At 43.9% G+C, this 20,197-nt stretch overlaps 1 protein-coding gene across 1 annotated transcript in view; it reads right to left on the reverse strand.

Moving 5' to 3' along the window:
• LOC144498780 (potassium voltage-gated channel subfamily KQT member 1) overlaps positions 1-20,197 on the reverse strand; it is a 709,444-nt gene that overhangs the window by 424,022 nt on the left and 265,225 nt on the right. The window contains exons 6-9 of the mRNA XM_078220448.1: positions 17,301-17,441; positions 5,852-5,962; positions 4,329-4,424; positions 999-1,115 (exon numbers count right to left, since the gene is read on the reverse strand). Of these exons, the coding sequence (XP_078076574.1) occupies positions 999-1,115; positions 4,329-4,424; positions 5,852-5,962; positions 17,301-17,441 (465 nt within the window). The remainder of the gene's footprint in view (positions 1-998; positions 1,116-4,328; positions 4,425-5,851; positions 5,963-17,300; positions 17,442-20,197) is intronic.

Below are 20,197 nucleotides of genomic sequence, written 5' to 3' on the forward strand. Positions count from 1 at the left end.
GGGACTGGAGCATAAAAGTAGAGAAGTGTTGTTGTAATTGTATAAGGTGTTGGTGAGATCACATCTGGAGTATTGTGTCCAGTTTTCGTCTCCTTATTTGAGGAAGGATGTGGTAGCATGGAGGCAGTTCACCAGATTGATTCTGGGGATGAAGGGATTGACATATAAGGAGAGATTAAACAGTTTGGGTTTATACTCACTGAAGTTTAGAAGGATGGGAGGGGATCTGATCGAGAATATACAATGTTAAAAGGGATTGATAAGGTAAATGTAGACCAATGTTTCCTCTTATGGGGCAATCTCGAACAAGAGGTCACAGGTATAGGTTGAGAGGCGGTAGATTTAAAACTGAAATGAGGAGGAGCTACTTCTTGCAGATGGTGATGAATTTGTGGAACTCGCTGCCCCATAGCGCGGTGGAGTCTGAATCGTTGAATGGTTTCAAGAAGGAGATAGATACATTTCCAATTACAAACGTGATAAGAGGATATCATAGAATCATAGAAACCCTACAGTGCAGAAGGAGGCCATTCGGCCCATCGAGTCTGCACCGACCACAATCCCAGCCAGGCCCTACCCCCACATATTTTACCCGCTAATCCCTCTAACCTACGCATCTTCGGATTCTAAGGGGCAATTTTTTTAACCTGGCCAATTAACCTAACCCGCACATCTTTGGACTGTGGGAGGAAACCGGAGCACCCGGAGGAAACCCACGCAGACACGAGGAGAATGTGCAAACTCCACACAGACAGTGACCCGAGCCGGGAATCGAACCCGGGACTCTGGAGCTGTGAAGCAGCAGTGCTAACCACTGCGCTACTGTGCCGCCCCATTTGTGGAACAGGTAGGGAAGTGGATTTGAGACCAGGGAGAGATCAGCCATGATCTGACTGAATGGCGAAGCAGGCTCAAAGGGCTGAATGTGATTACTTCTTCTCCTAATTCCTATGTTCCCATGTTAAAGAAAATAACAACAAAGGGAAGATTGTAATTACCGCTAATTTCTTTGGCTTTGGACTTGGAGATGGAGCATAAATTTTGACAGGCTGTCGAACATACATTTTCCATGTTGCAGATTCGTAGTTCTCTGCTGCATAGCATCTCCATGATGTCTGAAAGGAATAAAACCAGCAAACCTGTTTCAACTTTTGGGAAGCCTTAAATGTTTCTTGTGAATTGCAAAAGCACTATTGTACGTTTACTTGCGACAGGGACTGATTTTCATGCGCTTAACTATCATGACTCAATTTGTTGAAAATAGCAAATTGATATATTCTGAATCGATGCGGCTAAAGTTTTGATGGGGCAAAAAAGTTTGCAAAACTGCACATCAACTCTCTGATGATTGACAGGTTTATACATTCCCCTATCATGGTAAATGGTTCCAAGGGGTTCATAGTCATTGAAAAACATCCTTAAATCAAAAAATAAATCAAACATGTAGCGAGGCTTCCTTTCAATTTTCCAAAACAAAACATTAAATAATAGTTATGGAAGGACATTCAATCCATCTTAATCCCTCCACTCAGAACGACTCTAACATTTCCCTACTGCATCATCCAATTGGTCCTTAAATTACTTCATGGTTTTTGCATCAATTACTGTGTTCAAGTCCATTCTACCTAGTGATGCACTCTGAGGGTAGAAGAATTTCCTGATATCATTCCTAAATTTATATATTCTGAGGTATCATGTTGAAATACCTAATAACAAAGTTGAAAGAGGCCAAGGAAGAAATGTTGAACCTGATTCATAACATCTCCATTCAATGTCGAGCTGTAATTGGCAAATTCAATATAATACAGTCAAAAGGGTGGATGAGTCACCACTTTGAACATGCGAATCCTTGTTGTACTCTAATGTCTTAAAGTAATTGCCTAGATTTAGCTTGCCTTGTCCTTTGCTTACCTATTCTGTATATCTGTAAGATTACCTCTCAAATTCTATCTTTCAAGATTCAAGGCCAAGTTTCTCTTTTCTCATAACTCAATGAGGAAATCGGTTCTTTGTTTTTTAAAACCGTGCCTCCAACATGTGCTTGTTGCCCTTTGTGCCTCAGTGCTCAGAATTGGATATATTATTTCAGTTGTGGTCTGACCAGAACACTGAGTGGTTTGACTATGACTTCCTCTGTTGCCTATTTGAGTATATAGTTCAACATTCCAATGGATTTATCAATGTCATGGTTCAGCATTTGATGGATATGTTCAGCACCAAGTTTATAATGTCTCTAAGACCTCTTTCAACTTTATCTTTGACAATATCACCTCAATTCCTAGAGACTGCATGTTGCCCATTTCTCCTTCAATGGGGACCACTTTAGTCTAGTCTAAACTTAACCTCCCCTTTGCTCAGCCCATATACAGGTTTTGCCCAACTTGCCACGTGGTTTCTGAGCTTTTTCTTGATTCCACTGCCCTTCCCAGCTAAGTGCCATATGCAATTTTGACTTGTTTGAGTTGGGTTTCTGATGCCCAAGGGCAAGATTTTAGCTATTGAGTCAAGTTGGGTTATCTCCCAGCTCAATGGTAAAAGGTTCCCTAAATTGTGAGACTTTCACAGGGTGGGAATGGGAGGGGGAGCTGGGTGCAGGATGAAATCTGGCCCACCAACCTTGCAAGCAGATGCTAGGAGAACACAGAGATGGACAAATGCCAGGTGGACTGGTCAGAAGGCTGACTTTGGTTCTCTGGGACTTTGCTTCTTTAATCTGCCAGTCAGACTTACTTGTTCAGTGAATTACTATTGTGCACATAATCTTCACATTTACACATAATGATCCATTATGTTCGTAGAATTGAACTAAGACTGAGGGATCTATATCTGCCTGTTTCTGTTTCATCGCTACAGACACTACATTAACCTCCCCAGTCTCCAGTGGTGCCCCCATAATGATCATCAGTGTCTCAAATTTCCTCCTTAGTCCCCTTTAGGGACAGAAATCTTCTATTCCCTAGGGAATACCACTGGAGCCCTCCCAGAATGTCATCACAACTGCGGCAGAAGACTGACAAAATGTTTTACACAGAATGCCTGCTGAGTCTTTTTCAAGAGGTGGCATCAGTGATTGCTTAGTCTTCCAGCACAATACTCGTAACTTTTAAACTTTACCCATCCCTGTGTTCTTCTAGTATCTGCTTACAAGGTTGGTGGGCTAGATTTCATCCTGCACCCAGCTCCCCCTCCCATTCCCACCCTGTGAAAGTGTTAAGATTCAGGGCAGTCGGAAGATAGCCCAACTTGACTCAATAGCTAAAATCTTGCCCGTAGGCATCTGAAACCCAACTCAAACAAGCCAAACTTGCATATGACACTAAGCTGGGAAGGGCAGTGGAATCAAGAAGAAGCTCAGAAACCACGTGGCAAGTTGGGCAAAATCTGCATCTGGGCTGAGCAAAGGGGAGGTTAAGTTTAGACTAGACTAAAGCAGTCTCCATTGAAAGAGCAATGGCCAATATTTCTTTGATTAACCTCTTACTGTGAAAGAAGGAAAGAGTTTCTTGCTCTTATGTTTCAAATCTGGAGCTATGCATTTTTTTCTTGGTCATTCCCTTCCTCTTTGGTTACCCTTTTAACAAATTACATATTCTTGCATTCATCCCGTGAATATCATCCCTTTATCTTCCTTTTCATTTATCTGGCTGTAGATGAGGTGTACCGACATGGATCTACTCTTGGCCACATGCCACACAGAACCTTCCAGCTCATCGTGTGTTTATACATGAGCACATCTTGAGGAAATTTATGAACGGTTCTACAAGTACTGAGCCAATACCTTTAATAGCACCAATATTTCTTCTCATTCCCCCATTAGGGCGCTTCACTTCCATGCACAATCATTCCTTCCCTTTATTTGTGTGCAGGATCAGTGTGCAGTGACAGTGGGTGTGTTTAGGAAAAGACATCTGAGACGCATTAAGGAGGTACATCTGGCAAGCCTCATACAACATTAAATTCATGATCTTGCAAAATGACTTGGGGTTTTTATGTACTGTTGCTGCTTACGATATACTCGCAAATCGTTTGTGTGTGGCATGATGACAATAGAGTAGCTCTTTTAAAAAAAACAAATTAAGACTTGACTTGACCTTTCTTCAATATCATGTGGTCTACAATTTTCAAATTAGGTAGGGTTGGAACAACCTACTTTAAGACAAAAGTTACTGTAAAGTTCTACTGATGGAAAAAAAACCCCAAGGGTAAACATTCAAACAATGACATTAATTTCAGCGGCCAAACTCAAAGCCAATATAGATTTGGGCCATGGAATGCCACTCTAGATTGGCTCCCTGAATGTTGCAACATTGTAGACGACCAGGACATACCTGAATGAGGGAGGCGGCTGCCGGAATCTGACGGTTAAAGTGCTTCTGTCGCTGCTTCTGCTGAACCTTGAGAGCAAACCCTGAACCCAGAATTCCCTGGAACGACACAAGAGAAATTAGGTCAAATCATTTCTGTTGGCTTTCCCAGTAGAATTACATGGGATGTACAATGCAGGAACGGGTCAGTCAGCCCAACTTGTCTGTACTGGTGCTTGTGTTCCACACAAACTTCCTCCAACCCTCTTCATCTGACCCTATCTGCATAACCTTCTATTACTCTCTCTTTCAAGTGCTTTACTAGCTTTTCCTTAAATGCATTTCTTTTGAGAGATTATTGTTGTCACACCATTTCACCAAAGTCTCTATCGCTTTCCTGTACTCCGTCTCATCATTGTTTGCGACCCGACCCAATACGGTGGTGTAATCAGCAAACTTGAAAGTGAAGTTGGAGTGGAATTTGGCCACACAGGCATAGGTGTATAAGGAGTATAGTAAGGGGCTGAGAACACGGCCTTGTGGGGCACCGGTGTTGAGGGTAATCATGAAGGAGGTGTCATTGCCTATCCTTACTGACTGCGGTCTGTGGGTTAGGAAATCTCGGATCCAGTCACAGAGAGAGAAGTGGAGCCCTCGGCCACGGCTTTGGAGATGAGCTTTGTAGGGATAATGGTGTTGAAGGCTGAGCTGTAGTCAATAAATAGGAGTCTGACATAAGTGTCCTTATTGTCCAAGTGTTCCAGGGTTGAGCGTAGGGCCAAGGAGATGATGTCTGCTGTGGGCCTGTTGCAACAATAGGCGAACTGTAGTGGGTCCAGACAGTCTGGAAGACTGGAGTTGATGTGTGCCCTGACTAATCTTTCGAGGCACTTCATAATGATGGATTCAGAGCCACTAGGTATCTGTTGACTATACACCTCCTCTTTATCCAAGTATCTGTTGACTATACACCTCCTCTTTACCCAGGTATCTGTTGACTATACACCTCCTCTTTCCCCAGATATCTTTTGACTGTACACCTCCTCTTTACCCAAGTATCTGTTGACTATACACCTCCTCCTTACCCAGGTATCTGTTGACTATACACCTCCTCTTTACCCAGGTATCTGTTGACTATACACCTCCTCTTTACCCAGGTATCTGTTGACTATACACCTCCTCTTTACCCAGGTATCTGTTGACTATGCACCTTCTCTTTAGCCAGGTACCTGTTGACTATATGCCTCCTCCTTACCCAGCTATCTATTTAGAGCAATGATACAGGTGCATATCTGCATATCAATTCCACAGTTCGAGTGATTCAGCTTCTTAGTTTGAACAATGATGATTATAAGAGAATGTTCATCAGACCCGGATAGGTTAATCATTGAAAGTTTTTTTCACACTAGCAAGCCAAGCTCTCCAGCTAAACCCTTTTCCTTATGAAGGACATTACCTACAGTAACTTTTACACTGGCTGATGTCAGAATTAAGTAAATATTGGAAGAAGTCCTAAGGTAAGAAACTTCTTAAAAAAAACAACTTACAGCAGGAAGTGCAAAAAACGAAATTGCGAATACAGAGAAGCATGAAGCGATCGTTCTGCCGATCCAAGTCTGGGGGACCTTGTCCCCATATCCGATTGTTGTAACAGTCACCTGGGTAGGAAGACAACAGCTTGTGAATTTTAGGATTATTGTTAAGGGAATCCAGGCTGCAGAAATTGAAACCTCAAAAATAGAATTAACTCGATTCAATGTGAATTACTTTTCTCGTTATTGATTTAGCAACCGTTATATGATCCACCAGTATTCAATGCTATCCAAGTCAAAGGAACTGAATATTAGACAGGGTGTAAAACAGGCAGCCAAGTTTCTATCACTCAGTGTTAATGTCATTGGGAGAGCACCGAGCTGGTATTGTTACTACAAACCCAAAACATTGCAGATGCTTAAAAACTGAAATAAAACCAGATAATGCTAGAACTACTTCGAGCAAAAGACAGAGTTCATATTTCAGGTCCACCATCTTTGATTAGAACAATTGTTACTGTCCTCAGAATGCAAGGATCAACAGAGCCACATTATGGTCCATCTTTTCTGAGCATGATGTGCCCAAGATATTCTGTTTAAGAGACTGCGGCCAATATGCACTCCGATAACCACATCTTTTAGGTGCAAGCAGGTGAATCGCTGCTGCACAATTTGCATCAAGGTCAGAAAAGAAAGGCCCAGATGTTAACAGAGAGACTGGGAGGGAGTGAGACTGATGGACAGTTTTGCAGGTCGGCACGATAACACAGTGGTTAGCACGGCTGCTTCATAGCAACAGGGACCTGGGCTCGATTCCCTGCTTAGGTCACTGTCTGTGTGGAGTTTGCGCATTCTCCCCATGTCTGCGTGGGTTTCCTCCAGGTGCTCCGGTTTCCTCCCACATCCTGATAGATGTGCTGGTTAGGTGCATTGACCCAAACAGGCGCCGGACTGTGGCGACTATGGGAATTTCACAGTAACTTCATTGCAGTGTTAATGTAAGCCTTACTTGTGACAAATGAATAAATTTTCCTTCACTCCCTGCCAAATTTAACAGCAGGACCTTTTGATCGTTTCAGCAAACAGTGGTAGCCATACCAGTTTGTGAGGTTAACTGGGTGTCAGGCAGATGGGCCTTCAGCACCGTACTGCAGCAAAGGCCGGAGAGAATGGAGGGGGGGATTGGGAGTCGGTGGGGTGGGGTGTGATCGATGTGGGGAGGGATTGTTGGTCAGAGAGGTCAGTGTCATGTTCTTTTCTTCAATGTAAATTATTTGATTTATTATTGTCACGTGTTAATATACAGTGAAAAGTATTGTTTCTTGCTCACTATACGGACAAATCATACTGTTTATAGAGAAAGAAATGAGAGAGTGCAGAATGTAGTGTATAGTCATAGCTAGGGTGCAGAAAAAGATCAACTTAATGCAAGGTTGGTCCCTTCAAAAGTCTGATGGCAACAGGGAAGAAGCTGTTCTTGAGTCGGTTGGTACGTGACCTCAGACTTTTGTATCTTTTTCCCGACGGAAGAAGGTGGAAGAAAGAATGATCAGGGTGTGTGGGGTCCTTAATTATGCTGGCTGCTTTGCCGAGGCAGCGGGAAGTGTAGACAGAGTCAATGGATGGGAGGCTGGTTTGCGTGATGGATTGGGCTACATTCATGACCTTTTGTAGTTTCTTGTGGTCTTGGACAGAGTAGGAGCCATAGCAAGCTGTGATACAACCAGAAAGAATGCTTTCTATGGTGCATCTGTAAATATTGGTGACAGTCGTAGCTGAAATGCCAAATTTCCTTCGACTTCTGAGAAAGTAGAGGCGTTGGTGGGCTTTCTTAACTGTAGTATCGGCGTGGGGGGACCAAGACAGGTTGTTGGTGATCTGGACACCTAAAAACTTGAAGCTCTCGACCATTTCTACTTCATCCCCATTGATGTAGACAGGGGCATGTTCTCCTTTACGCTTCCTGAAGTCGATGACAATCTCTTTCATTTTGTTGACATTGAGGGAGAGATTACTACCGCCGAACCAGTCCACCAGATTCCCTATCTCATTCCTGTACTCTGTCTCATGATTGTTTGAGATCCGACCCACTACAGTGGTGTCATCAGCAAACTTGAAAATCGAGTTGGAGAAGAACTTGGCCACACAGTCACAGGTGTATAAGGAGTATAGTAAGGGGCTGAGAACACAGCCTTATGGGGCACCGGTGTTGAGGATGATCGTGGAGGAGGTGTTGTTGCCTATCCTTACTGATTGTGATCTGTGAGTTAGGAAGTTCAACATCCAATTGCAGAGGGAGGAGCCGACGCCCAGGCCACAGAGTTTGGAGATGAGTTTCATAGGAATAATGGTGTTGAAGGCTGAGCTGCAGTCAATAAATAGGAGTCTGCCATAGGTGTCTTTGTTATCGCCAGGGAGATGGCGTCTGCTGTGGACCTGTTGCAGCGATAGGCGAACTGTAGTGGATCCAGGCAATCCGGGAGGCTGGAATTGAATCATACGATGACTAACCTTCCGAAGCACTTCATAATGATGGATGTCAGAGCCACTGGACGATAGTCATTAAGGAACACTGCTTGGCTTTTCTTTGGTACTGTGATGATGGTCGTCTTCTTAAAGCAGATAGGGACCTCAGATTGTTGTAAAGAGAGGTTGAAGATGTCTGTGAATACCCCCGCCAGCTGATCCGCGCGGGATGTAAATGTACAAATCACTGACAAGGATTGATGAAACAGTAAGATGGGTTATTTATTTGAAGGCAAGACTATATACAGATAGTATTCAGTGGGAGTCTAAGTATAGCATACCAAATCTCTATCCTACTGCTTGCAAACTAACTACAGGTCATGAACAACTACATCACATCATATTATGGGCGGCATGGTGGCACAGTGGTTAGCACTGCTGTCCTCACAGATCCAGGAACCCTGGTTCAATTCCTGCCTTGGGTCACTGTCTGTGCGGAGTCTGCATATTCTCCCCATGTCTGCGTGGGTTTTCTCCGGGTGCTCCGGTTTCCTCCCACGGTCCGAAAGATATGCTGGTTAGGTGCATTGGCCATGCTAAATTCTCTCTGTGTGTACCAGAACAGGCGACGGAGTGTGGTGACTTGGGAGATTTTCACAACAACTTCATTGCAGTGTTAATGTAAGCCTACTTGTGACACTAATAAACAAATAAACTTAAAACTTATATCCTGTCTCGAGGTGTTTGTGATTGACAGCAGTTTAAGTATCTTTCCTTAAAGGTACATGCACATCATATCACAACAATTTGGGTACAGGCAGACATTAGTGGCTTGAGCAGGGGGGGTTTTGGAAAGAGAATCAGGAGTGGGGGGACATTGATGGGGGCCATCAATTAGGTGGACAAAGTGATAGACATTGGTGACATTATTGAGGGATGAGCTGAGACTTGGGGGGTGGCAGGGAGAGGTCAGGAGGACATCACTAGGGTGGCCAGAGAGACTGGAGAAAGTGATGTTGATGAAGATAGTGGGGAGGGCATGATGACAAAGGACAAAAGGGGATCAGGTGCAATGGAGGGCATCAGCAGATTACAAAAGGCAGTAAGTACATTGCTGGGAGGTTAGTCAGTTTTCGTGCTGAGCCAAGTGGAACACTCTTGCTCCTCCTGGCCCTCAAGCAGTGCTAGAAAAGCACTTACCCAGTTCATGTAGCAGTCCTTGCCACCCTTCAGCGGCTAAACAGCATTAAATTTGGAAGAGAGAAAGAAATCTGAGGCACAGAGCCTCAATAAAGCATTTCGATAAGCCCCGGCCTCATGTGAGTGGGATGGTCTCCCACTCTCATCCCAGCTCTGTTAAAACTGGACAGTTAAAACTGGTGACACAGTGGTTAGTACTGCTGCCTCACAGCGCCAGGGACATGGGTTCGATTCCCAGCTTGGGTCACTGTCTGTGTGGTGTTTGTACGTTCTCCCTTGTCTGTGTGTGTTTCCTCCGGGTGCTCCGGTTTCTTCCCACAGTCCAAAGATGTGCAGGTTAGGTGGATTGGCCATGCTAAATTGCCCCTTAGTGTCAGGGGAACTATCTACGGTAAATGCATGGGGTTATGGCATAGAGCCTGGGTGGGATTGTGGTCAGTAGATTTGATGGGCCGAATGACCTCCTTCTGCACTATAAAGATTCTATGCTTCCATCTCTCCATCCTCTCCAACACCTTAGCATTCTTTTGGAGTCCAGAATTGGACAAAAATACTATCACTGGAAAGCTGCAAAGTTATAAAGGTTTGGCGACACTTCCTGGCTATCAAAAAATATTTTGCGAGACGTAGGTGTTGCTGGTCACCATTTTAATAGCCCGTCCCTAATTGACCTCGAGAAGGTGGCGGTTGTAATGACTTTAACAAGGTTTATGATGTGGACCTCTTAAAATACAAGCTCCCAGATTAAGGCAGTAATGGCTTGTCCAATCAGGGAGCCCTGCATCTGTATATACTGTGGAGTGTCAGGGTTACTGACACTCGGGGTTTATACTCTGTACGAGGAAGTACCTGTCTGAGTTTCATCACTATGTAAATAAATCCGAATTTGGTAAAGGGGCACTGGCCACAGAGCAGTTATTTCAGTGGTGATCTGCCTTCCTAAACTGCTGAAGTCCAAGTGGTGTAGGTAGATCCACAGTGCTGTTAGGGAGGGAAGGGCAGCCCGGTGGCACAGTGGTTAGCACTACTGCCTCACAGCGCCAGGGACCCAGGTTCAATTCCAGCCTCAGACTACTGTCTATTTGGAGTTTGCACATTCTCCCCATGTCTGCATGGGTTTCCTCCGGGTGCTCCGGTTTCCTCCCACACTCCAAAGAATGTGCGGGTTAGGTTGGTTGGCCATGCTCAATTAACCCTTGGAGTCGGTGGGATTAGCAGGGTAAATACATGGGGTTACGGGGATAGGGCCTGGGTGGGATTATGGTCGGTGCGTACTTGATGGGCTGAATGGCCTCCTTCTCCATTGTAGGGATTCTATGATTCTATGACTTAGACCTAGTGGCAGTGAAGGAACGGCAATATATTCCCAAGTCCGGATGGTGTGTGGCTTGGAGGGGAACTTGCAGGTGGTGACGTCCCAGTGCAGTTGTCCTTCTGGGTGGTACAGGTCACAGGTTTGGAAATTGCTTTCGAAGGAGCTTTGGGGGGATGCTGCTGTGCCTCTTGTGGATGGTACATACTGCGTTATGTCCCTATTGCTAAAGTGAAGGATACCATGTACTTTTTAAAAAGATGTGGAAATGCCGGCGTTGGACTGGGGTAAACACAGTAAGGTGTCTAACAACACCAGGTTAAAGTCCAACAGGTCCAAACCTGTTGGACTTTAACCTGGTGTTGTTAGACTCCTTACTATTTTTAAAAAGAGACAGATCAATTTGTCCTGAGAGATTCATATATGTGAACCCTTTATGTCTCTGTTGCTGCACCCCCAACTAAAGTGCTGCTGCCAACAAGTGCAACCATCAGGATTCCCGGCAGCATTGGAACAACTGAGCTCAGCCTACATCGGCCCATCCCTGCTGGTGTCATTTATTCTTTGAACATCTGCTTCTGAATAAAAATCCAATCCTACGAGTGCTTCCTGGGAGCTTTGCTTTTTAGGAGTCAATTGAAAAAAAAAGAGAGAGGTGGTCACAATCATAAAGGTGCGAGGACAGAGTGAAACAGTATCTGAGGTGTACGGCTCTCATTCCAAGCAGAGAAAGAGATATTCCTTTGTTTGAAATCAGACACTTAACAAGTTCACACAAGTAAAAGCCTTGTTCCAGATACTTTTCTTCTCTCTCTTTTTTCTCCCTTAATTCAGTGAATGATTAGAGGAACAATGTAATGGAGCACAGCTGGAGAGCATGTGCCTGAACCAAAATAGAAAGGATTAGAAATGTGAAGTCACACGACAGCGCGATACTGATCCAAAGGAAAAGATTCAGCTTTCAGTCCCGGAGGCAAAGCCACTGACTGATACCAGTGCACAGATGTCCTTTCTTCAAAGATAACACAGCTTTATCAATAATTCACCAACATACACCTCTGGTTTCTATTTGAAGTGCGCCCAGGTGTCCTATTACAGCAGTGCACTGATTCTCTCATTGGAAAGTTGGGGGCTTAACCCTAAATAAAGCCTTTCACTGTGATGCAGACTTTAACAAACTATTATATTACCGAGACTGGAAGAAGTAGGAAGCACTAAAGTGCAGAGGGTAAGAGAGAATGGATAGTAGCTCGAATTCTAGTTTGTTTAAAAAGGAGCCATGGGTAGCCATGCTAACTCCTTGCAAAAGAAAATACAAAGCAGGAACACCGCGCCTTCAATTATAACCTAACTGAGAGAACGCCATTGCACATTTAAACGGAAGGTGGGAAGATGTTTAAAGTTTACTTATTAGTGTCACAAGTAGGCTTACATCAACACTGCAATGAAGTTACTGTGAAAATCCCCCAGTTGCCACACTCTGGCACCTGTTCGGGTACACTGAGGGAGAATTTAGCATGGCCAATGCACCTAACCAGGACGTCTTTTGGAGTGTGGGAGGAAACCGGAGCACCCGGAGGAAACCCACGCAGACACGGGGAGAACATGCAAACTCCACACAGACAGTGACCCAAGCTGGGAATCGAACCCGGGTTCCTGGCACTGTGAGGCAGCAGTACTAACCACTATGCCGCCTTGCCACATGAAGTTACGGTCCAACTATTGGAATTTGTAAACCTATAGGGTGCATGCTGTTGCAGATTGTTGGTATTCCGATCTTTCTGGATCTCTGTTCAATTCATACAGTAGTCCTTTGATAGAATGTTGTGTTATGTATCCAAATCACAGAATGGATATATTGGAGACATGTAAAAGATACAAAGTTGATTCACCAGTGTGAATGCCAGAGCTATAATCACTGAAGCAGTGAAGGGAGAGGCCGCAATGGGTCTGTGGGCCTGTTCATGAAAAAAGGTATCAGTTATGAAATGGTTTGAGGGGATAAATAGATTATTTTCAGTGATTAATGAATAAGTAACAAGGGCACATAAAATTCAGTGCTGGAAATGTTAAGGTTAAAATAGATCCCCCCCACCCCCAGCACACACAAGGAATGTTTTACAACAAGTAAATAAAGTAAATTAGTCACAGCATTTAGGGGGGGATTAGATAACTGCGTGGAGAAGAAAAACATTAAAGGTTACAAGGTGAAGGGCAGACTACAAAACTTTCAGAGTGCAGCCAGTTCTGGCACAGATACAGTGTAATCTCCTTCTGTGCTGATATTTCTATGATTCTATACACGCAGGTTCATAACTTTGTGTACATTCTTGGACTGAACTCAAATGAATGGCATTAGAATGAACAGTAAGTTTCGGGCAGCGGTTTGGAAAGTTTTGAGTTCATGTTGACAGAGTCTGCAACTGAAAGAGAAAAGCAATTTTTTTTTGTAACAAGACTATTGATTGGAAACTGTGTACACGTTGTTAATATGTAAATTTGTACTTAACTCAAAAGTCTTACAGAGGTAGGCATTTTTCCCTAAATAACAATGATGGAAATTGCTAGAATTACTAGTGAGAATTTTCTGCTATTAAGTTAAAGTTTATTTATTCGTCACCCGTAGGCTTACATTAACACTCCAATGAAGTTACTGTGAAAATCCCCTAGTCACCACACTCCGGCGCCTTTTCGGGTACACAGAGGGAGAATTTAGCATGGCCAATTCACCTAACCTGCACATCTTTGGACCGTGGGAGGAAACCGGAGCACCCGGAGGAAACCCACGCAGACAGTGACCCAAGCTGGGAATCAAACCCAGGTCCCTAGCATTATGAGGCAGCAGTGCTAACCACTATGCCACCTTGCCGCCCATGAAAGGGAGCTTCATGTAACATCCAGTGAAACAAAGCTCAGTATCATTTCACTGCAAGTACTGCTTTCCCTGACACTTGCCACTGTGTAAACTGCATAGACAATGGTCTGTTGTAAGGATGACGGCAGTGTGCCTTCATTAGTGGTGATGCATTTATGATCTAGTCTTTGTAGATACAATAGGAAAACTTTATTCTTTGTCTCGTGAGTGATCTGTGATGTTTCAACATGAAGGCAGATTTGCATTGAGGTAACACACGAGGTAATTTTTTTTTGAAATATTCTGTTCTCTCTCTCTTTCTCTCACGCTCATTTTAAGACAGAATTAACATTGTTAAATTTACTCCAAAAATATAGCTTACAAAAAAATATATTTAACTCATAGAATTCCTACAGTGCAGAAGGAGGCTATTCAGTCCATCAGGTCTGCACTGACTCGCTTTGACAGAGTATCTTACTCAGGCCCTTTCCCCCATCCTATTCCCATAACCCCACATTTCCGCGTGGCAAATCCATCTAATGTCCACATCTTGGGACACTAAAGGACAATTTCGCATGGCAAATCCTTAATGTGCACCTCTTTGGACTGTGGGAGGAAACCGGAGCACCCGGAGGAAACCCATGCATTCTCCCCGTGTCCAGGCAGACACGGGGAGAATGTACAAACTTCACACAGATAGTGACCCAAGGCCAGAATTGAACCCGGGTCCCTGGCGCTGTAAGGCAGCAGTGCTAACCACTGTGCTACCATGCCACCCAAGTTCTTGAATAATTCTTCAGGAGAGCACTAATCCACCCCTATCCCGTTTGCTTCCAACCTTGGATAATCAGATGGAAACCATCACTGAGGTTTTCAAATCTAAAATTAATCGAAGATAATATTGATAAGTCTCATACTTTCAAGTATAGCTATGTAACCCAAGATCAGTGTTTAAAACTTGGGGCTTCCAGTTGAAGCAGCTTCAAAGTTATTTAAAAGAAAATGATTATACCTCGCAGATAATATGAAAGCAAAGAGTAAAGGCTTTTATAAGCACAAAGAAAGGAGTAGAGAGGCAACAGAACCATTGAAGGAAGAAGGGGAAATTTAACAGTGAAGGATCAAAATTGGAGAGACATTGCAGAAGCATTTAGCAGCAGTTTTTACAAATGATGTTTGAAGTGAGAGTGTAGGTATTCTAGGGAAGGCTGTGGATCAATTGTTAGGTTACTGGATGTTTAGAAGGAATGGGTTGTAATAAAATCAACAGAGCTCAAGGTTAAAATGTCATTGTGCCATGAAAGTATGCACCTTTGGCTACTGAATTAATTTGGAAAGGAGAATTCTCGATTCTCTCGATAAATACATTGTGACGGAGCTCGGGAGTACTAAACATTATATTTCTGCTCAAGATGGGGAGGGAAATAAATTGGGTAACTATAAAATAATTAGAGCAACTGAATCTGTATTAGATCTCCGCATATGTAGATTATTTAGAATTGGGCACAGAGGTCTGGAAGAATGAAGTTTGGGTGGACAGTGGCACAGCGGTTAGCACTGCTGCCTCACAGCGCCAAGGACCCGCCTCGGATGACTGTCTGTGTGGAGTTTGCATGTTTCCCCTGTGTCTGCATGGGTTTTCTCCGGGTGCTCCAGTTTCCTCCCACACTCCAAAGACGTGTGGGCTAGGTAGATTAGCCATGCTAACTCCTCCCTTAGTGTCAGGGGGACTAGCAGGGTATATATTTGGGGTTACGGGGAGAGGGCCTGGGTGGGATTGTTGTCGGTACAGGCTCGATGGGCCAGATGATCTCCTTCTGCACTGTAGGGATTCTATGATTCTATTCTATGATTTACAATGAGGGGGAGACAGATGGCACAAAGAATTTAATGTAGATAATAATGTCTGTGAAAATGGAATATAGGTAGATAATGGGGGCACAGCATACAAGAATAAAATAGCAATAATGACAATAATGAATTTATAGTGTGTTTGGTTAGGTCATAGTTGGAAGATATGCATGGAGCTATGGGTTGCCCATTATGGAAAAAAACATGAGGCCTACAGACAGCATGTGGCATGGATTCACTAAAAATGCCAGGATCTGTTTGCTTGTTTCATATCTTCCCACAAACATTTTTCCCTTTGGGAAATAGAGGGAAGTGTTGGTAGGATTTGTAGGTTGACAATCAGCCTGTTTGAACCACATCATCAACCACGGTAGCACAGTGGTTAGCACTGCTGCTTCACAGCTCCAGGGACCTGAGTTCGATTCCCGGCTTGGGTCACTGTCTGTGTGGAGTTTGCACATTCTCCTCGTGTCTGCGTGGGTTTCCTCCGGGTGCTCCGGTTTCCTCCCACAGTCCAAAGATGTGCGGGTTAGGTTGATTGGCCATGCTAAAATTGCCTCTTAGTGTCCTGGGATGCATAGATTAGAGGGATTAGCGGGTAAAATATGTAGGGATATGGGAGTAGGGCCTGGGTGGGATTGTGGTCAGTGCAGACTCGATGGGCCAAATGGCCTCTTTCTGTACTGTAGGGTTTCTTATGATGACTCCTTCTGTGGCCAGCCAGCCCTAGAGTAGGACTTGAACTGTACTTCTGGCTCAAAAGTAAGGCCTTTACCTGCTGAGCTACAAGATCTCTCAATGCCAGCAATGGGAAACCCTTATTGTGAGAAGACACTTCCGATATTGGGAGCATTTGCAATGGAAATGAGAAGGCTACAGGGAAGTTTAATAGAAGGTTTTTTTTTAAATTAAAAAGGGTTTTCATAGGACTCGTGGGAAAAAGAGTATTTCCTCTGCTTGAGCAGTCGTGATTTTAAAATTGTCATTGAAGGGGAGAGGTTCAGATGAGCCTTTTTACTCAGAAGGTTGTTGGCACATGGAATGCTTCGCCATGGGGAGTGATTAAGGGGAGACAATTGTATTTTCTGAAGGAGAACTGGATGTATATTTAAAACAGAGGAAGATAAAGGGATGAGGAGCGAGGCAGACAGTGTGATTTGTATTAGATTGTTTTAGCAAAAAGACAACACTGAAATGGTGAGCCAATGGTATAAATCTGTGTTATAAATTGCTACGATTCCAAGAAGCATTACTTCTCAATAGTGGATTAAATGGATGAAAAAAAATCCACTTATTGGAAGCGTCCAGGAGACAAAGGAGGAACTTGGCAGGGATTTAACGAATATGCATTTGGCGCATTGCACAGTCAGGTAGTCCTTAGCCAGATCTCATTCACTCCAGTGCCAATTCAGTTGGTCACAGTAAATAGAAAGAATCTCACCTCGCAGCCACTGTAAATCAGGGGGCAACATTTCAATAGAGCCGCAATTCACCAAGCAGACCTTTGGGTTCCCTATAATGTCGTGTTGGAACAGACAGCACAAGTTTCTCATTAACCTACCCAGATATCAATCAGAAAATTGTAACAGGAGAAGACAAGAGCTGTAGCTGAGCAGAAAATTACAGGAGTGCTTCAAACTGGAAACAGCAGATACTAATTATCTCTGGCCCCTATTACAGTATTTTACAACCCATTTCCTTATCGGGTCAGATTGCTGAAGTAATCTCTAGTTCCCAAGTGACTCTGCTGAGCAGAGAGTCTTTCAGTTAAAGACACTTACCACACCCCACCACAGGGCATCTGCATAGCTCCCAAACTGTTGGGAGCCACTGTCATCCACAGCATCCTTTTCAGCCAGATATACAAAGTAGGAGGAAAAGATCAGGCCCAGGAACCCGATGTAGAGTGTAGTAATCAGCTCCTGTTCAAAGGTAAAGCAACACAGTTAAAGACCAGACATTTGCTCCTCAACGTAATTCTCTTAACCCGATACCATTGAGAGATGTTAACATAACACCATAGGATAAGGAATAGGGCATTCATCCTCTCAAACCTGTTATGCCATCCAATTAGATCCTGATTTATTCCATCTCAACCCCATTTCTTCGCTGTAGCTCCACTTTCCTTAATTCTCCTACATTAACAGAAATCTATCCATCTTGATCTTGAAAGCTTCGATGGTCGCAATCTCCATAGCATTTTGAGGGAGGAAATTCCAGATAGAACATAGAACAGTACAGCACAGAACAGGCCCTTCGGCCCATGATGTTGTGCCGAGCTTTATCTGAAACCAAGATCAAGCTATCCCACTCCCTATCATCCTGGTGTGCTCCATGTGCCTATCCAATAACCGCTTAAATGTTCCTAAAGTGTCTGACTCCACTATCACTGCAGGCAGTCCATTCCACACCCCATGCACTCTCTGCGTAAAGAACCTACCTCTGATATCCTTCCTATATCTCCCACCATGAACCCTATAGTTATGCCCCCTTGTAATAGCTCCATCCACCCGAGGAAATAGTCTTTGAACGTTCACTCTATCTATTCCCTTCATCATTTTAGAAACCTCTATTAAGTTTCCCCTCAGCCTCCTCTGCTCCAGAGAGAACAGCCCTAGCTCCCTCAACCTTTCCTCATAAGACCTACCCTCCAAACCAGGCAGCATCCTGGTAAATCTCCTCTGCACTCTTTCCAGTGCTTCCACATCCTCATAGTGAGGTGACCAGAACTGCACACAATATTCCAAATGTGGTCTCACCAAGGTCCTGTACAGTTGCAGCATAGCCCCACGGCTCTTAAACTCCAACTCCCTGTTAATAAAAGCTAACACACTATAGGCCTTCTTCACAGCTCTATCCACTTGAGTGGCAACCTTTAGAGATCTGTGGATATGGACCCCAAGATCTCTCAGTTCCTCCACAGTCTTCAGAACCCTACCTTTAACCCTGTAATCCACATTTAAATTAGTCCTACCAAAATGAATCACCTCACATTTATCAGGGTTAAACTCCATTTGCCATTTTTCAGCCCAGCTTTGCATCCTATCTATGTCTCTTTGCAGCCTACAACAGCCCTCCACGTCATCCACTACTCCACCAATCTTGGTGTCATCAGCAAATTTACTGATCCACCCTTCAGCCCCCTCCTCTAAGTCATTAATAAAAATCACAAACAGCAGAGGACCAAGCACTGATCCCTGCGGCACTCCGCTAGCAACCTGCCTCCAATCCGAAAATTTTCCATCCACCACCACCCTCTGTCTTCGATCAGATAGCCAGTTACCTATCCAATCGGCCAACTTTCCCTCTATCCCACACTCCCTTACTTTCATCATAAGCCGACTATGGGGGACCTTATCAAACGCCTTACTAAAATAATGATTCACCATCATTTGGGTGAAAATGCTTCCTGATTTCCCTCCTAAAAAGCTTCACTCCAATTGTTCGTAATTTCTCCATCAGCAGAAATAACTGCCCTGCGTCTACTCAATCAAATCATATTTTATAAACATCCTTAACATCTCAATCTGATCATCCCTCTATCTTCTACATTCAAGGACCATTTTTGTTGGGAAACAATTCCTCCTTTTATTTGAAGCCAGAATCAATTGCCCTCAGCATAGTTACAAAGTAACACCCCCTCTGCACGGGCCCAGTAATCCATTTCAACTCCAATGTGGGAGTAGCACTCCTACCACATTAGTGTACCATTTTCAATTAATCCACTCTTCATGTGACATCCATGGAAGAGGGCTGGCAATTTCTGTGGAGTTACAAAGAGGACTGTGGATTTGTATTCACCAGAAAATGGCCCAAGACTGTCTAAAAGCCATTTCAGTACTCAGAAGAAGATCATAGAATCCCTACAGTGCAGAAGAAGGCCCATTGAGTCTGCACTGACTCTCCAACAGAGCATCTTACCCAGGCCCACCCACCATCCTTACCCCACTAATCCCCCTAACCTACACGCCTTTGAATACTAAGGGGCAATTTAGCATGGCCAATCCGCCTAACCTGCACATCGTTGGACTGTGGGAGGAAACCAGAGCTCCTGGAGGAAACCCACGCAATCACCCTGAATCGAATCCAGGTTCCTGGGGCTGTGAGGCAGCCGTGCTAACCACTGTGCCACCATACCACCCCATGCTTTAATCTCATTAACTTTAGTCATAATTTAACCTAAATTGGGTAAAAAATGTGCAATTTCTTAACTGTTTAAAAGACAAATACATCTAAAATACGGATAGCTGCGATCAACGATTGAACTATACATTTTTTCCACTTCTACCCCGGACTGCACTGTCACACCCTACTATGTCTGCCCATTTTTATTTATTTAGTTAATTTATTTGATTGTTTTTCCCTCCTTTTGTAAGTTTTCCCCACACCTCCTCCCACTTCAGGGGAATGGAATGTCAAGGGTCAAATCAGTTACTATTTTGCTTTGTTTGCTGAGCTTTGAACTCCACATCGTTTTTACCCAGAGAGTCACAATGACTGCAAGCATCACATCACAAAAACAGCTACAGCTCTGCAAATGTTTAGATTGACACTCCAGTGAAGTACTGAGAGAGAGAGAGAGCCGCATTATTGGAGCTTTAGTTGGGCGAGATCTTCTGGTTCTTCATGCCAGCAAGATCTTCTGGTCCCACCGAAGGCACATCCTCACCTTCCCGGC

Source organism: Mustelus asterias, chromosome 9 (genome assembly GCF_964213995.1).
Source record: "Mustelus asterias chromosome 9, sMusAst1.hap1.1, whole genome shotgun sequence".
NCBI classification, from domain to species: domain Eukaryota; kingdom Metazoa; phylum Chordata; class Chondrichthyes; order Carcharhiniformes; family Triakidae; genus Mustelus; species Mustelus asterias.